At 49.4% G+C, this 16,119-nt stretch overlaps 5 protein-coding genes across 5 annotated transcripts; 3 read left to right on the forward strand and 2 right to left on the reverse strand.

The window, feature by feature from the left end:
• Positions 1 to 2,692: 2,692 nt before the first annotated feature.
• On the reverse strand, positions 2,693 to 3,439 carry STEHIDRAFT_157798 (uncharacterized protein; the record flags this gene model as incomplete). Its single annotated transcript, XM_007305068.1, has 1 exon — positions 2,693 to 3,439. The coding sequence occupies one exon, from the start codon at positions 3,437 to 3,439 to the stop codon at positions 2,693 to 2,695; it is 747 nt and encodes a 248-aa protein (XP_007305130.1).
• Positions 3,440 to 5,833: 2,394 nt separating this feature from the next.
• Positions 5,834 to 7,344, forward strand: STEHIDRAFT_169210 (kinase-like protein; the record flags this gene model as incomplete). The annotated part of the gene is made up of 6 exons (XM_007305069.1): positions 5,834 to 5,983; positions 6,062 to 6,312; positions 6,370 to 6,600; positions 6,667 to 6,788; positions 6,861 to 7,050; positions 7,121 to 7,344. Exons 2-6 carry the CDS (start codon positions 6,297 to 6,299, stop codon positions 7,342 to 7,344), a joined length of 783 nt encoding a protein of 260 aa, XP_007305131.1. The 5' UTR covers positions 5,834 to 5,983; positions 6,062 to 6,296.
• A 311-nt stretch (positions 7,345 to 7,655) lies between these two features.
• Positions 7,656 to 9,860, reverse strand: STEHIDRAFT_122216 (uncharacterized protein). The gene is made up of 6 exons (XM_007305070.1): positions 9,464 to 9,860; positions 9,141 to 9,402; positions 9,068 to 9,076; positions 8,716 to 9,017; positions 8,475 to 8,644; positions 7,656 to 8,399 (listed from the first exon to the last, which is right to left on the reverse strand). The coding sequence occupies exons 1-5, from the start codon at positions 9,657 to 9,659 to the stop codon at positions 8,535 to 8,537; spliced, it is 879 nt and encodes a 292-aa protein (XP_007305132.1). The 5' UTR covers positions 9,660 to 9,860; the 3' UTR covers positions 7,656 to 8,399; positions 8,475 to 8,534.
• An 892-nt stretch (positions 9,861 to 10,752) lies between these two features.
• STEHIDRAFT_157801 (S-adenosyl-L-methionine-dependent methyltransferase) lies at positions 10,753 to 12,908 on the forward strand (the record flags this gene model as incomplete). Its single annotated transcript, XM_007305071.1, has 14 exons — positions 10,753 to 10,989; positions 11,044 to 11,055; positions 11,118 to 11,289; positions 11,361 to 11,442; positions 11,501 to 11,636; positions 11,704 to 11,724; positions 11,780 to 11,840; positions 11,899 to 12,047; positions 12,115 to 12,219; positions 12,278 to 12,291; positions 12,349 to 12,431; positions 12,505 to 12,566; positions 12,643 to 12,764; positions 12,833 to 12,908. The coding sequence occupies 14 exons, from the start codon at positions 10,753 to 10,755 to the stop codon at positions 12,906 to 12,908; spliced, it is 1,332 nt and encodes a 443-aa protein (XP_007305133.1).
• Positions 12,909 to 13,355: 447 nt separating this feature from the next.
• Positions 13,356 to 15,961, forward strand: STEHIDRAFT_98700 (S-adenosyl-L-methionine-dependent methyltransferase; the record flags this gene model as incomplete). Its single annotated transcript, XM_007305072.1, has 15 exons — positions 13,356 to 13,541; positions 13,595 to 14,048; positions 14,108 to 14,119; positions 14,174 to 14,345; positions 14,414 to 14,495; positions 14,560 to 14,692; positions 14,764 to 14,784; positions 14,839 to 14,899; positions 14,960 to 15,108; positions 15,178 to 15,282; positions 15,349 to 15,362; positions 15,423 to 15,505; positions 15,570 to 15,631; positions 15,685 to 15,806; positions 15,886 to 15,961. Exons 2-15 carry the CDS (start codon positions 13,812 to 13,814, stop codon positions 15,959 to 15,961), a joined length of 1,329 nt encoding a protein of 442 aa, XP_007305134.1. The 5' UTR covers positions 13,356 to 13,541; positions 13,595 to 13,811.
• Between the last annotated feature and the right edge of the window lie 158 nt (positions 15,962 to 16,119).

Below are 16,119 nucleotides of genomic sequence, written 5' to 3' on the forward strand. Positions count from 1 at the left end.
ATATACTGTTTCTAGCTATCCTTCAGTTGTCTGGTTGCTTTTAGAATATAGGCCTAATTGAATGGATATGAGACTGTATGTATTTGTCCTATTCTACTTATGCACAGTCTATCTTACTAACATTCTTTGTATGCTTCTTCTAGAGTCTGTATCAAATCCTAGTGAGCAGGTATGAGCCTTTATTTTCTTCTGCCTTCAGCACCTATGTCTCACTTCTTTGTTTTTCTATGTGTGTAGAGATCTCTGGCCTCTTCTTAGATCATTGGTAAGTTTATTCTTCATACTATCTACTCAGGAATAGAATCTGATTCTATGTTCTTCCAACAGGACTTATGTAGGTTAGTAATTGGCAGGGATTCTTTTCATGTAATTTACTGTAGCACAGTGTTGTCATGTATCTGTACCCTACTGTAGTGAATATATAATCTTTCTTTGTCTCCTGATTAGTGTGATGATCCTATAGAAGAAACCCTAATCCAAAACAATATTAGTTGGGTGGAAAATGACTATAGAAGCTCTGAGAGCTCTGAGAGCTCTGAGAGCACTGAGAGCACTGAGAGCTATAGGAGATATTGCCACTATACATAGGAACCAGAGATCCATAAGTTGCTAACATTGATATGGTAGCTCTCAATGCTCTCCAACAATATCTGTTCTATAGTATCCCTATGAGAAATTTCCTGGTTTGCTGATGTTTGCCGCTGACGTTGATCTTCCCCTGCCCTAGCCTCTGTTATGGACGCTTTTTCTTCTTTGTTACTTCGTGTATCTTTTCCTTTTCTTTTCCTTTACCACATTCCTAGTAAGGCGACACACACCCGGACTTCGGCTCAATCCTTTCTTACTAAAATCCCTTTAAAAACCTTTCTACAAACATATCTCTTTCTCTTATGGACACGTATACTTACCTCGGACACATACAATAGTGGGCTGGACACGTAGGAGGACTGCGGACACGTTACTTCTGTCTGACACAGACTATCTTGGCGTGGCTTGACTCTAGCTCGGCGGTGCAGATGAACTCTTAGGCTGATGTGGCGGACCTAGATGACGTGGCGATTCACACGGACTTGTATTAGTATAAATATCGGACCTTTGTAGTCGAGATTCTCCAACCTGTTCACTTGTATTGTACCTACAGTGTTTCAGTTGAATTCACCAGAATTCTCGATATCGTCTTGTGCGACCTCAAGACAATACCCCTCGAATCTCAACTACTGAAGAGCTTTACCATTAGAACCTCGAATCCACATCAGCTCTAGCAGGACACCTGCCTCAGAAGAGGACACCTCATCTGAACGAACTCGATCCTAGACCGGACGCCGCGTCTAGACGAACCGAGCCAGAACCCCGGATCCGGAACCTCCGAAGCCCCTCGCTGATCGCCCAAGCCGACGGTGCCGAACGACTCGATCGTTCCCCGCTTCACGAAACCAACGCCGCCCTTAAGCCTAGCTTAAGCCCGGTCGTAACAGCCTCTGAGCCCAACCCTTATGCTTCAGTGTTTCCATAATGTATGCCTGTTCAATCACACTTGATTTTTGCTCAATTCACCAGTCTGAGCTTTGCACAAGACTGTCTGACGGTAAAGATCTTGATTATTTCAGTCTATTTTTGACTCATACATCAGCCTTGTGCCCTCAAAATACTTCTATAACAATTCAATAAGTGTCAGGACATGATACCTACATCACTCCCAGCCCAAGGTATTATTTTGGTCATTTTTCGGAATTTTCTAGGTGGGGTCCAAAAATTTTTTAAGAGGCCTGACGACCTAACTAACTAACTAGGTCCCGGTTATTTATTATATTTGTCAGCTCCCCTTGGTATTATTTATCCATTTATAACTATTTACTGATGTATATACTATTTACTATACATGTACATACCATATACTACTAGCAGTTTGCCCGTGCCCGAGGCACAGGGCTTATATACTTGTTTGCAAAGCTAATTCAGTTTTCATGCTCGAAAATACAGTTGTCGTCGTGAATCTCATCCGAGGCCATGCTGAGGCATCAAAAAGCTCATGCCATTACACGCTAGAGCATGCTGTGGTGCATGCGAAGATGGAGAGCTTTTGTTCTCTTTTACCCTGGTTGAGTACTCCTGTTGATGGAGATAAATTGATATCTGGGATGAGCAGCTTGTATTTTTGTGCACACCATGAAGGTCTGTGCGAGCTCGAGCAACTGCCTGATACCTGGCTTCCGATACCGTTGCTTGCCCGTGCCCGTGCCCCATGATACTTATGCATGGGCTTCCATGCTCTAATGGGGTAGACTTTATCTGTGGATATTATCTCACCATCTAATTCTCATCTGAATCCATCAACAATTGGCATTAACATTGCAATGCTCTTGACTTCAACTTCCGGGGCTTGCTCCCGTGGAAAGTTAGAAGCAAAGACTGTCACTCGAGACAAACTCGAGCGTGTGTTTATGTTTAATTGGCTATACTTCTGCTAGCTGAATTTAACTCTTGCTCGGAGAGGAATAAGAGGAAGAGAAAAGTTTTCAGCCTAGCTCGCTTGCAGTTTTCTGGCTGCTGTGATAGAGCCAAGCTGAGCCACACGGGTTGAAGGCCGCCACACGGATGCTCACCTGTAGTCCACGTGGCTTGTCTCGCGTGGTTTGTCTCGCTCGCGTGGTTTGTCTCCACGTGGTTTGTCTACCCACCGTCACATTAAGTATTAGATGTATGTACGGGATTTTCGTACATGTATAGTAAATGGTTGGAGCCTTAAGTCCAGCGCCATCTTTTCCCTGAACTTGTTCCAGATTGACAGCAGAGAGGGGACACAATCGTTGACAAGGAGGTCGGCAAAGAGGAGACGAATCTGGCGTGGCGTATACAGCGCTTGGACGGCCTCCGTTATTGCGTACTCCACCTCAACTTCGTTGTCGAAAAGACCGCAGGAGATGGCCGCTTCCTGGAAAGAGCCCGCCACAATACCCCGCACCTCTTTCAAATTCCTGTAGGATCGAGCCGGTCGATGCTGTAACAGGCGCCTGAGGTAGAACCGTTCGCCTTCAGACACCCTGGCGGAATGAAGACGGCAGACATGGGTGTTCGATTCCTGCCGAAGGATGACGTGCATAACGGCCTGGCCTTGGATTGGGGCACTTTCAACGAAGTAGTTTGCGCGACCAGCCCTGGATGGGTTATAACGTTCTGTGCGGAAAAGACTCCAGTATTCGGTGTAGAGTAAGTCTTCAAATGCACGAATAACGCCGCCAAAGGTGAAGAAACCCAGAGGCCGCACGAAGTAGTGGTCGAGAAGGGACGATGTGGCGGCAGGTAAACCACGTCGTGTGGCATATTGGCGGTGAGTGAGGTCGTCTGGGACATGTATAGGGAGAGCGGAGACGCCTGGTTTCTTCTGTGTGATGTGATATCCAAGCGTGCGCCATCCCGCCTCGCCAGCGGAAAACTCCATCCAGGCCTACTCCGTCGGCCATGTTGCTGGCTTCATCCTTCCTTTCAGGACCCGAGAACCCGTCTCTGGATTCATTTAATTCCTCGCTGTCCTGTTTGCACCAGATTGGCGCTGATTCGTGCATTCCATGGCAAGCACAGCTAAGTATTATTGCCAAATTATTGCCAGCGACAATCTCAAAATCTCCCAATAATGGAGATTGCTTAGGACGTGAGTATTCAGCGTGCTGCGTGAACAAAGACACAGCGAATATATCGCAAGGCAACTATGAAATCATCATCATTTCTTCCGTTCCTAGATAATCGTACAAATTCAAGACAGAGGCAGAAAACATCTGGCATAGTAGTACTAGATACGCGGAGACGGGTCGCGGTCTGTTTCAGATCATATGGTGTATGCAAAGCAGTTAGCAGCCAAACTAGACGAGTCGTTCGAGTGGTGGGGATATGGGTGGCGGAAACGTTCAGAGTGCAACTCTTACCTGCTCCTTGTCGTCATATTGACTAGAACGAGGTGCATCGTGCTCAGCAGCGGCACTTACGAACGTTGGTGGCACAGTTGCAAGGCTTGCACTTGCACCCGCGACCGGCTTTAGCGACAGACGTAGCGGCGCAGCACACGCCAGAGGAGTCAATCGTGTCGATGACCTTGGCCTTGGTAAAGCACGCCAACAACAACGACAATGTCAAACAGATATCGCACAATATCATCAGCGAATTCGTGAAAAAGTGGCCGGACGTTGGCCGGGTTACAATCCCGCGCCGGAAGGGAAGCCGATTGTAATCCATTATCATTTCAATATGACCAGGAAGGCACGATCGTAGCACGTTCCATCCCGAGATCAGGCCCATGTGGTGTTGGAACGACTTACAATCCAACACAACACGGACGAGTAATCACAATGCGTTACAATCCAAGGTCTCACTTCCTCGGGGTTCGAGCTGGTTTGGGCTAACAGTCAAACTGTACGTTATGTGCGTGAGTTTTTAGCCTACTCTTCTGATCGCACTGTGAACATGATTGAATATCCTGGGAGAAGCAACCTCTCACAAGTATCGCTGTCTACTCATTGACCCTCCTTCGTGTGTCGACTGTGATGCAGATGTAGAATTTGAAGAGCGTAAGGGCTGCGAAGAAGGTAACATAGCTCGAGTACTGCATGACCACACAAAGGCCCGTTAGTGTAGTAGTAATGTACCATGTAATTAGATAGTTTTGAGTGAAATACAACCTTTGCCCTTGAGTTCGAGCCCCAGTCTGCGCGTGCCGTCCATGAAGCGATAATCCTGAGCCATTTACAACCTGCCGGGTGGCTGATAAGATAAGGAAGGAGGCCAGGAGGTGACGCGGGACCGGGGGCGAGAGGCGGAAGAGCCTCCGCCTCCGGCCCTTTTGGCATTTAGCCGGGTGCCTATCGGGTTTATCGTAACGGATGGAAAAGTTGATGGCAAGGGTTTAATCCACTTCCACCTGTTACAATCTGACGGACAATGTTGCCGTGGATTGGCCGGGATTGTACGCGTTACAACGCATTGCGCGTCATTGTAACCGGTTAGAGCATTTTCCCGAATTCGCTGATGATGGGTCAATAAATACGCACAGCAGTCATATCTTGCAGCTACCGCTTGTGTGCCTCGTCAGTGCTATCCTGATACTACTGTATATGTTGTGATTGACCGTAAACGAAATTGATTCATGTCGAAAAGATCTGTTGACCACAGAATAATGTGGTGGCCACGGTCCGACCTGAGGTTTATATAACACTAGCCCTGCCATTATCGAGTGGTTTTGACAAGACTGTTCCCGTCATCATTCTCATGCTTGTCGGACGAGTCAGCCTCGACCACCAACATTTTCACCTGAAAGAGAATAACTTGAACCGGCCGTTCTCCTGGTTGTTCCTCAATGAACAATGACATCCAAACGGTGCAGGTCTGAGTCCACGGTCTCGGTGCGGTCTCCGAAACTCGACACTTCACCGCCACAATCTCTGTCCTTCTACGTTAGGCGTGGGAAGGTGGCACTTCTGATCTTTTCACGCTGCGACGACTTCGGGAGTTACAACTACGACACTTGTCCGATTCGACAGCTTACTGTTCACCTGAACGTTGTTCTACTTACATGTCCGAAGTCGTCTAGCGTTATCGTTGCTTTATATGGACTTCCAACGGTAGGTTACTTGTGATGGATTCAGGAAAACACTTGGCACCGCGGTTCTAAGCGAGCTTTACGACAATCCTTGTGTTTTGTTTGCGCACACACTTCTTACCCTCAGTCATCTGGCCATGGCTCCACCTCGCCAGTTATTATAAACCTGTATCTCCGAGCTGCATCAAGGCCCAACTGTTTCCCTAGCCGTTGACGTCGTGTCTCGTCTCAACTCAGGTGCGATCACGAGTTACCCACTTCTCCCCGCAGAAAGCCATGGCGGTTTCTTCATCCCTCAGCGGTCCGGGTCCACGCTCACGCTCAAGAATGGGCGATACTATGAGATCGTCTGTAGACTTGGCTTTGGACGATACTCGAATGTTTGGCTCGTTTGTGGTACGCAGGCGTTTGTCGTGGGTGCTCATCCTACCTATCCGGACATATTGCTTCTTTTGTTTCTTACGAGGACTTTAGACTTTGATCACACGAGCCAAACACATTTCGCGCTGCCAAGGTGCTCTCAGCGGGGGATACGAAACTGCGGCCAGCCGGCCTTCACCTAGAGTTCAACATATGGGAGAAGGTCGACGCAAGCGCTCGAGGGCTCTGTACACTTCCACTTCTCGATCATTTCCTGCAGGATTCAGAGGCCAGTTGCGGTGACACGGGTCCGCACTCGTGTCTTGTCCTGCCTGTGAATTCTATCGATATGTCGGAGTATAGGAGTGAGTTACCCTTCTCGTCATTCTCATCTCACAATATTCACATACTCTTGCGCACAGATGTCAGGCCTACCAACGTACTCCTCAGACGGCCCTTCGGAGATCACGCCATCGAGAAATATTTCTCTGAGAACCCACTCAAGATATATGGCGAGGTCGAACTGCCGCATGATGGCGCGGGGGAGCGTTATCCTGTGTGGGCTACTCAGGCCTTGCCACGTGATATACCGCGAGATACCACACCGATGCAGGCGGAACTTTTTGGGGCTTATTTGGTGGATTACGGACAGTGTATGCTGCTTTCTCCCGCTTCTCAGTACACAGGTCGAGGCTTTGAGTTGACAACTGCATAGATAGGTCGATTCGTTGGTTCTCCTCCAGCGGGAGATATCGTCACGCACTACACTCTGAGGGCTCCGGAACTTATGCTCGACGTGAGTTATGGCACGAAGGTAGATGTGTGGGCGGTCGGCTGCTTGGTGAGTTTGTCACGCGTCCTTTGTTGGTATCTATGTACGATCACGATTAACTGCGAGCTCTCACGATGTCAGGTCTTTGAGTTACTCACTGGAGAGTCATTGTTTGATCCGAAATCATTTAACGGCGGCGACGATACGGGTACTGGTAATAGGAAGCTCGATGACGCTCATCTTGCGCAGATGATGGATCTTTGGGGGGAACAATTGTCTGCGGCGTTTCTGGACAAATCTGCTATACGAAGTCAGTTCTTCAACGAGCACGGTACGTCCATCTCTCCTCGACCATCATTAGACAAATACAGATTATGCTCACAATGCTAAATATTGCACAGGCGATCTGCTACGCAAACCACGACGCCACATGCAAACTATCGAAGCATGTCTAGCAGCCTGCGCCCATCTGAGACCCAAACCGGGCGATGTCGAGCAGATCGCGAGTTTCGTTCGGGAATGTACGAGATTGGATCCGGTACAGAGTGCTACGGCGAGCGAACTCACGATTCATCCGTGGATGGTGGACGCGTATATGGTGGGATCTACGTATCCGGTTTTTTGACGAACAGGGATTCAGAGAATCTGGTGGGGAATAGGGGTTCTGAACTTAGTACTGGGACTGTGCGTGGCCGTGTATGTTACGATGTGAGTACCTGGTTCACCGTTCACTCTAGCTATGATAGAACTGTGCGTGGCCGTGCATGTTACCGTGCTGCCCCTGCCAGTTCGCCGTCCACTCTTTTTACAACTGTGCGTGGCCGTGTGTGTTACGATGAGGTTGTACGCAGTATCACGCTTACCATGTCTTTCACATTCGTACTGCCTCTGAGTGAGATGACCGCGCGGAGAACCAGAGAATCCAGTCGGATGTGCAGATGACCATGGATCAAAACAAGATGTAATGTAATACAGACCACTCACACGCAGTGCCGGAAACCAAGAACCAAACTAGAGCAGGCACAAAAAGGAACCCAAACTTCCACAAGTGAAGAGAAAAAACCGAACTTCATAGAAGATGCTAATGACCCCAGGGTAATATGCACATACTATACACGGAGCTCGGGCAAACGATAAAAAAAACAGTCGTTGCGCGAGCACAGTAGTACCATCGAACCAGCGATAGCACCAACCAGAAAAACAGGAACAGAAAAGAACTCTTCGACTCCGACTCCAGGGCAGCCTTCTCTCCTCGGTCTTCGCGGTCTCCCTCTCACCATACCAACGTCTGCACCCACCGCCACCGCCACCACCACAACGCCATCCACCGCCACACCGTCATGTCATCCTCCATCCGCGCTTCTCACTACCCGGTAAACCCAGGAGGTTATGGGAGTAACCTCTTTGCTGAAAACCTCCTGCCCGAATAAGGCGGTGGCTGCGCCCCAGGTGGCGTCGCCTCTGCCACACGGTTCACCTTCCTTCGCCCTGAATCTCGCGAAGCCTTGCTGGGATTCGCACTGCGCGTTTGACTCCTGCTCCTGGTGGGAGGGGCGGAGAGGATAGGCACGGGGACGGTGGAGAGGGAGCCGGAGCCTGAGGCTTGGACCGTGATCATTTGGGCTTCGAGGTCGGCGACGCGGGTTTCGAGCACGGCTGGGGGAAGGATTTGGAGAGGGGCTGGTTGATTGGTGGGGGTAGAAAATCTCAGTGCGCTAATTGGGCAGCGAGGGAAGAGCTGGGATGAGGACTTACGGTTGAATTTGCCGGGGTCTGGTGCAGGGAATGGTCGTGGTAGGGTATCGACGGGCGGTGTTAGGGGCACATCGTGAGGTATGAACGCATTCGGCTTTTCACGAGACTGTGCGCGAGCCAGTGCCTCTTGCGAAGGCACTTGATGCGCAAGAGGGAAAGGATCGTCAATACTGTGGTCAACGAGGCGATACATGGGAGCTCATGAAGCGTGTTTGGGAAGGATGAGAAAGGAAGAGCTCACAGCCAACGAAAGGTAACGGTTGCCGCAGCATGCTCTTCTTTCTCCTCTTGTACCACAGGAACAGCAGACCACCGATGATCATGAATAGACCGAGGACACTTCCAACGACTGCTCCGATGATTGTTTCTGGGGGGACCAGAAGTTGTGATGGACCTTGTTCGGATACTCCGCCGGACACAGAACAGGATGAATTGTCAGCGCATGAGGATGTGGGTGTAGGTGCGGTGGTAAGGCTTTCGGTGGTGGCTGAAAAGGCGTATGAGGATGATGATGCGGTGGAATGGTGACCGTTGTTGTCGTCACTGTACTCAAATCAGGATATGACGCAGGAAGGAGAATCGGAGAAGTATACCTCGATATACTAAACAGGAACATTAAAAATATTAGAACAAGATACCCGGAGCACTGGGCAGCATGCTACTCACGAGCTTACAGACGCAATGTCTTCACGCGTGACGACTGCATAGTCTATGCAGCTCATCCCTCCATCCTCCGGGGCGGTCGTCATCTCGAAGTTCAACGTATGTTGCCCGTTCGATAGACCGGCCACAGAATAGAGTGTGGCGTCATAGATGACAGAGTCCCCGTCGTACACATGCGCCTCGGTGGTGTTATGGTCATCATCGACGGTAAACCGCATAGTACCAGAGTTGGGTGCATCCACACCATAGACATAGATCGCGGTCCCTGATGTGCAGGAATGATCAGTGATGTTGACACTGACCCGAGCAAGGTTGATGGGACGCACCAGTGAAGGTGCACGATCCTGTCGAATTGGACGCAAGCGCGTTATGCGATGTCCCGTTGAACAACTGGGTCGCGTCGATCTTAGAGCTTGAGCACTCTTCGCACAGGTCATCATCCGCTCTTGAAACCGTCCAAGAGCCAGCCCAAGAAAAGGATGCTTGAGTGTCGTCGAAGGTGACGTTGGTTGGAACCGACATAATGGTAACAGGCAATGAACCGATTTGCGAACAGAAAAGGAAAGGCTCTGAAACGGGTCAAAAAAGAATGGACTGAGTCGGACGCCTCAAAACAGTGCCAGCCAGGGAAATCAGAAGAAGGAGACACTGAAAGAAAGCAAGAAAAAAAGGATGGGAAAGGGTGGAAAGAAGGGAAATTTGGTTGCCAGCACCAGCGAGAAGAGTGGGCTCGGTGAAAGGAGGCTTTGTGGCCATGCTCGTCTCTTCGCTTATGAAGGTCCCTGACAATAACATCACCCGGCCGTCGCTTTGCGGTCGCTTCCCCCATTTCCCCACATCAAATTTGTCGCACAAGGCGCAGTCTAGAACAGAGCGACCAGTGAAAAAAAGCCTCTAAAAATCAACAAATATTGAGATAATGGTAGATCGATATCATACTGAGCCTCAGTGCAGGCTGTAATATTTTGAACAATTGTGAAGTTCTCTTGAAGTTGATTTCAAAGCATAAGAGCGTCGTCGTTGAAGCCGGCGGTGAAGTCTTGGCTGCATTATGTGGCGCCTTGGCAAAACATGACGTACCCTTTTGGGACGATGCCACGTGAGAATAACGTGGATGGTGTCCGCCGCAGCCGTGACAGGTCCCTGAAGCTCACCATCGACAAGTCCGAGCCTTGTCTTGGTCCTCTAGCCTCCTCCACTCTTGTCACGGCCTAACTTCAACTATAGGAAATACTGTTCTTACTCTCATCGCTCACATTTCACTAGTGCGTTGGCAGTTTTGACATGTTTGTGTGCTTCAGTTCTTTGAGCCTGCCATGGACGAGTCTCGCTCGAGTCTCGCTACCGTGAGGGTTTGTCGTGAAACACTGGCCCTTAGTACGATCTTGTTGGCACCGGGTTTATTACTTAGGTATATTCCTCTCCGTCTCACCCGAAACATAAGACCGACACAAGTATGAGCGGGTGCCGTATTTCAAAGGCTACTTGCGGTCCAGGAACTCCTCCATACTAAGTACTAGAGTAAGTGGACCCTATTTAAACCTTGTGGACGACAAATGTCCCTTCACCTCTCACCAATCTGGTGCCATTATCACCTTTCTTCATATTTACGACCATGGCCGCAGCTGAGCTCACACCCCTTGTAGACCTCATCACCGACGCCGTCAAGGATGTAATCAAGGAGTACGACACGGTCGGACAACCTTTCCCTGCTCTCGGCTCAACGAATTCAGGCCATTTCGACTCTGCAGCCTCTGTAACGCCTGAGCTCGCAAGGGCCATCAAGGTCGTCGAGGCCGCATGTGCGCAGCTCAGCTTCAGCGTCGCCAGTCCTGCCCATGTCATGACAAATGTGAGCGCCTACCTATCATGCAGGAACCCCTATACACTAATGCCTTGACGTTAGAAAGCGTTCGGCGTAAGTGATATATTGCATTCCCCACTAGCCTGTGCCGTCTCACCGGTCCTCCTGCTCCATAGTTCGAGGAACCCGTATGCTTGCAGATCGTCACAGAATCTGGAGTCGCGGACTTGCTCGTGGACCTGCCAGAAGGTCTACACATCGAGGAGCTTGCGAAAAAGTCAGGAATCGAGGTCGATAAGCTGGGGAGAGTTCTGAGGCTCCTCGCGACTAAGCACTGCTTCATCGAAGGTCCGCAATGCTCGCATTCGTGCTTTCTTGTTAGCGCCGTTTCAGCCACTAATTAGGTGGGACATATCTAGTCAAACCCAACGTATTTGCGAATAATCGTATCAGCATGACCCTTGTCTCCGGCAATCATGTGTCCAGTCTGGTCGGTCACTTGTGAGGCGCGCTGGTCCTTACGGGTATGTTCATTGGTGGCTGACAAGTCTCTTTGAAGGAGCGGAGAGGCTTTGAAGTCTGCGGCACAACTCGCCGATATTGTGACAGATCCGGTGGCGGGGCATTGTAACTCGGCTAACGCTACGGCTTGTGATCGTGCAATGGGCTTCCCGCTAATGTCTTACTATCAACAGGTACATATTTCAATCCCATCGTCTTGTCCCGTTTCCTCTTAATGAGCTAAACATATTTGACCATCAGGCCCCGAAGGAGATAGTAGACGTGAGTGTTTCCAGAATCTAGGAGTCCGGGTCAAGCAGTTTATCCCTTGCTGCAGAGGGTTCAGAGTTCCATGATCGCCTTTGCGGAGGTCTGTGGAAAACATACGATTCCCAACGGTCTGTGTACTCATTTCTGTATATTTGACTCAATATTAACATTATCCACCTCTCATAGCTTACCCATGGAACGACCTACCTGATGGTGCCATACTCTGTGATATCGGCGGAGGCACCGGGCACATCTCACTTGATGTTCTGAAGGCGTTTGCTCACCTACGCGTCCTTGTACAAGATCTTGAGGTTATGAAAGAGCCGGGCGCCGAAGTACGCTTTCACTTGTGTCATATTATGGGGCGACTACTTTCTGACTCATAGTGTTCATCTTTATTAGCTATGGACGAAAATGTACCCCGAGGCTATAGCGAATGGGAAAGTATCCTTCGTCACACTCGATCTGTTTGCTGAACCGCCTGTGGAAGGGTGTCATGTGTATTTCGTATGTATCTCCTAATCATCCTTTCGTCATATCACTTCTATATCTGACACATGAGAAGATGAATTATGTCTTGTACGCATCTGACTTCTCTTTATCCGGACTGAACAGAGACTGACAGTATTATTACAGGCACGATTGGCCCGCAGCGGAATCGATGAAGATGTTAGCTAATGTCCGGAAAGCCATGAAGCCGCACAGCAAGCTTCTTATTCGTACGCATTGTGTTACTATCCAGACCTGTCATACATAACCACTTCGCTAACTAGGACCGTATCCTCCGTGTAGGTGAACTTATCATTGAACACGTTTCTCGTCCTCAAGAAGAAGAGGCCGTCGCGGACGACCGCGTGAGTTTCTCGTGCCCGAATATTCTACGCCGCTGCGACCGGGGAGCTTAAATTTTACTGTTTTCTGCTCCTCTAGGCTCCGGAGCCGCTCCTACCGAACTACGGGATGGGTAACGTCTTCCAGTACAACATGGACTTGAATATGATGGCCCTCCTCAACGCAAAGGAACGCACCTTGGCAGAATTTGTCGATCTCGGGTGAGTCTTCCTTCGTCGCACCGCGGATCTGACTTGCTCTCTGACGGGCGTGGGGCTGCAAAACGTAGGAAGAAAACTGGATTCAGGTTCGTGAAGTTGTATGTCACGGGGAAGCTTGGGCTATTAGAGTTTGTGGCTGCGTGAGGGCTTTTCAATGTCATTTGATTCTGTATTTCCAACGTATCTTGGTGAAGTAGGTACTATGGTAGCTGCTCCATTGGAGCATGTGTGGGCAACGGACGCCGACTTTAGCCAACCGTTCTTCGAGCATGTATTTACATTTACTTAGGACGGTATCGCCACAGGCCAAGTGTTCCAGAGTGTGCCATTATTGCCCATCCTTCCTCAAAGGCATGCCTGAGACAGTAAAGTAAGTAACATTCCCCCCTCTAGTAGCAGACTGCATAGTCAAGGAACGGCAGCGCACTCGAGTGAATACTCAAAATATTTAAATAGCTTTGCGCCACATGAGTCAGAGCTCCGCTTCAATTTGTTGAAACCGCCGTGATGTTCCGAACTCACGCATCTTCACTCATTTTTACACCCACCAATCTTCCCTCATGTCTGCCGTGATTACAATCTGTAATGCAGGCTAGAACTAAGTATCACGTATCGAAAGATGGTACGAGCGCAGGGTCAATCCCTAAAACGCACGACTCGGCCTCGTCTTTCTCGCAAGCATTCTTCGTCCGAATCATCTCATTTCTTTTGTGCCGAAAGGCTTCGTCATGGTCAGGTGCTATTCGTACCATCACTATGGTGTACACCACATCTCAGGTGAGCGTGTAGTGCAGTTCCTTGACGTCTGCTCTGTGACTCACTCCATTCAGTGCTCACAGACGGCCTGCGATCGTCGTGCGGCATTTCGGCCGCCGCATCGCTTATCTGATTAGATTCACGGCGTCCGCTCTACGTGTCTGGTCGGCGTTGTGGAGAAAGTGTCCACGGCCTCTATAGAAAGCCCCTGTCGACCGCCAGTTATAAGCATGCTTTGCTCACAGCAATGGATCCTTTGTGCCCTTATTTCTTCAGCTGTTTTCCTGCGTAATGTCTGCGACTCAGCTCCTCCCTCTCGTCGACTTGATCACCAACGCCGTTAAGGTGGTTATCGCTGAATATGACAGAGTAGGACAACCTATTCCTGCTCTTGACGAAGCCGTAGCTGGACCGTTTGATGAGGCAAAAGGCATCACCCCTGACCTCTCCACTGCGGTGAAGGTTATTGAAGCTGCGTGCGCCCAGTTGGCCTTGACTGTGGTGCCTCCTTCGTATACGATTTTGATGGTGAGTACCCCGATCACTCCCTCCTATCCGAGTAGGTGCTGATTTTTATCTTCAAAAAGAAAGCAACCTCAGTGAGCGAACCTAACTGTGCGATCCTTCCATATTACGCTCTAATGGCCATTCAGTTCCAGGAACCCGCGTGCTTAGAGTTTGTCATCTACGCTCGAGTGGCCAACCTCCTGCAGAATAAGCCTGAAGGGGTCCACGTCGACGACCTAGCAAAGCAGTCTGGCCTGGATGCAGATAAAATTGGGCGGGTCCTCCGAATGTTGGCGACGAGGCACTTTTTCAAAGAAGGTCAGTGCCATGATACAGTCCACCTCAGAATGATTGCCAGTTCCTAAGCAAGGACGTATAATGTTCAGTGGGGCCCAACGTATTTGCCAACAACCGTCTCAGTAGGGAGCTCATATCCGAAGATGAAGATCCCAGCATGCACGCCCACATGTAAGTAGATTATGTCTTTTTCTGTCGTTGTCTACATTAATGTCATCCAATCGTCACCCCATAGGACGTCTCAGATGAGGCCTGCTTCCTTCTTCAAGGATACTCTTACCGATTCTAAGACGGCCCATTCCAAAAGCCCGAGTGACAACTCCTTCACGCGTGCATACGGCATGCCTGCATTCGAGTATTACCAACATGTCAGAGGACTTCTTCTATCTCATCCAAGTTGTGAAGCTGATACCCCCAACCGACTGGTTCAATAATGCAGGCGCCCGCTCAAGAATCGAGGGTGAAAATATATTGATCATCATGATATTGTTTGGATATTGATATGTTTGATCAGATTTTCCAAAAGGCGATGGCGGGTTATAGCAATTTGAAAGGGACCCATTTACTACCTAAACGTTTGTCTCTTCGTCGCACTCTCGGAAGTGTCCGATTCTATACTGAGATACAGTACACAGTGTACAATTGGAGCTCCTTGCCGGCTGGCAGTACCCTCTGTGATGTCGGCGGTGGCATGGGCCACATCGCCATGGATATCTACCGAGAATTCCCACAACTTCGCCCTGTCGTCCAAGACCTGCCGAACGTTATCGAGCAAGGCCGTGAGGTACGATGGATACGCCTTCATTTTGTCTTCTGCATCATCAAATATCGAAGGTAAACCTCAATTTTGCAGTTCTGGAAGAAGGAATGTCCGAGCGCGATCACCAAAGGCGACGTGTCTTTCGTTCCACTCGACTTCTTCAAGGAGACCCCTGTCCAGTTCTGTGATATCTACTTCGTATGTTTGATGTATCCTTTCCTTGCTCCCATGCGCAGGCTGACATAGGTGGTCGTATCTTTCAAGCTAAGCTACTGTTTGTGCGTTTTTATCATTACGCACCTTCGTAAGAGTACCTCTGACGCTAAATGACTATTCAGGCATGATTGGCCGGACGCCCAGTGCGAGCAGATCTTGACCAACGTTCGCGGCGCAATGAAGCCCGCCAGTAGACTTCTCATTAGTATGTATACTATGTCCTTCGAGTCTCCTGGCTGACCCCGACCACGGTTACGCCCAAACCATAGACGAACTCATCGTGAAGAATACCCTTCGGAGCTCGGGCACGACCGGAGGAGCCGTTGAACAAGTTAGTACCATATAGCTCAATCTGAAAGATATCCTCTGAATGATGAGTTCTAGGCTCCTGAACCGCTTTTACCAAACTATGGAATGGGTGGTCTGCGCGCGTACGCCCAAGACTTCTTCATGATGTCCTCCTTCAACTCGAAAGAGCGTACGTTTGACGAGTATCTTGCTTTGACGTGAGTTCTCTTTCGTTCACAGTTGCTCAGTTAGACTCGGTATTCATGCTGACAGACACGCCTGGGCGTTACTCTATAGGGAGAAGACTGGGTATAAGTTCGTTAAGCTGTGGGAAATTGGTGATGTGAGCCTCTTGGAGTTCGCTCCCGCTTGATTGGTCCATCTTGTGTCCATTTATCCATCCAGCGCTCCCCTTCAACAGGACGAAATGCTTTATATCTGGAATTTGCTACATATTTATTAGGAGCTCAACCTTCTATCAATGAACTTACTTTCTATCGTTTGAGATGTCGGAAGTCACTTGAACTGCAT

Source organism: Stereum hirsutum, assembly GCF_000264905.1.
Source record: "Stereum hirsutum FP-91666 SS1 unplaced genomic scaffold STEHIscaffold_8, whole genome shotgun sequence".
Classification (NCBI taxonomy): Eukaryota; Fungi; Basidiomycota; class Agaricomycetes; order Russulales; family Stereaceae; genus Stereum; species Stereum hirsutum.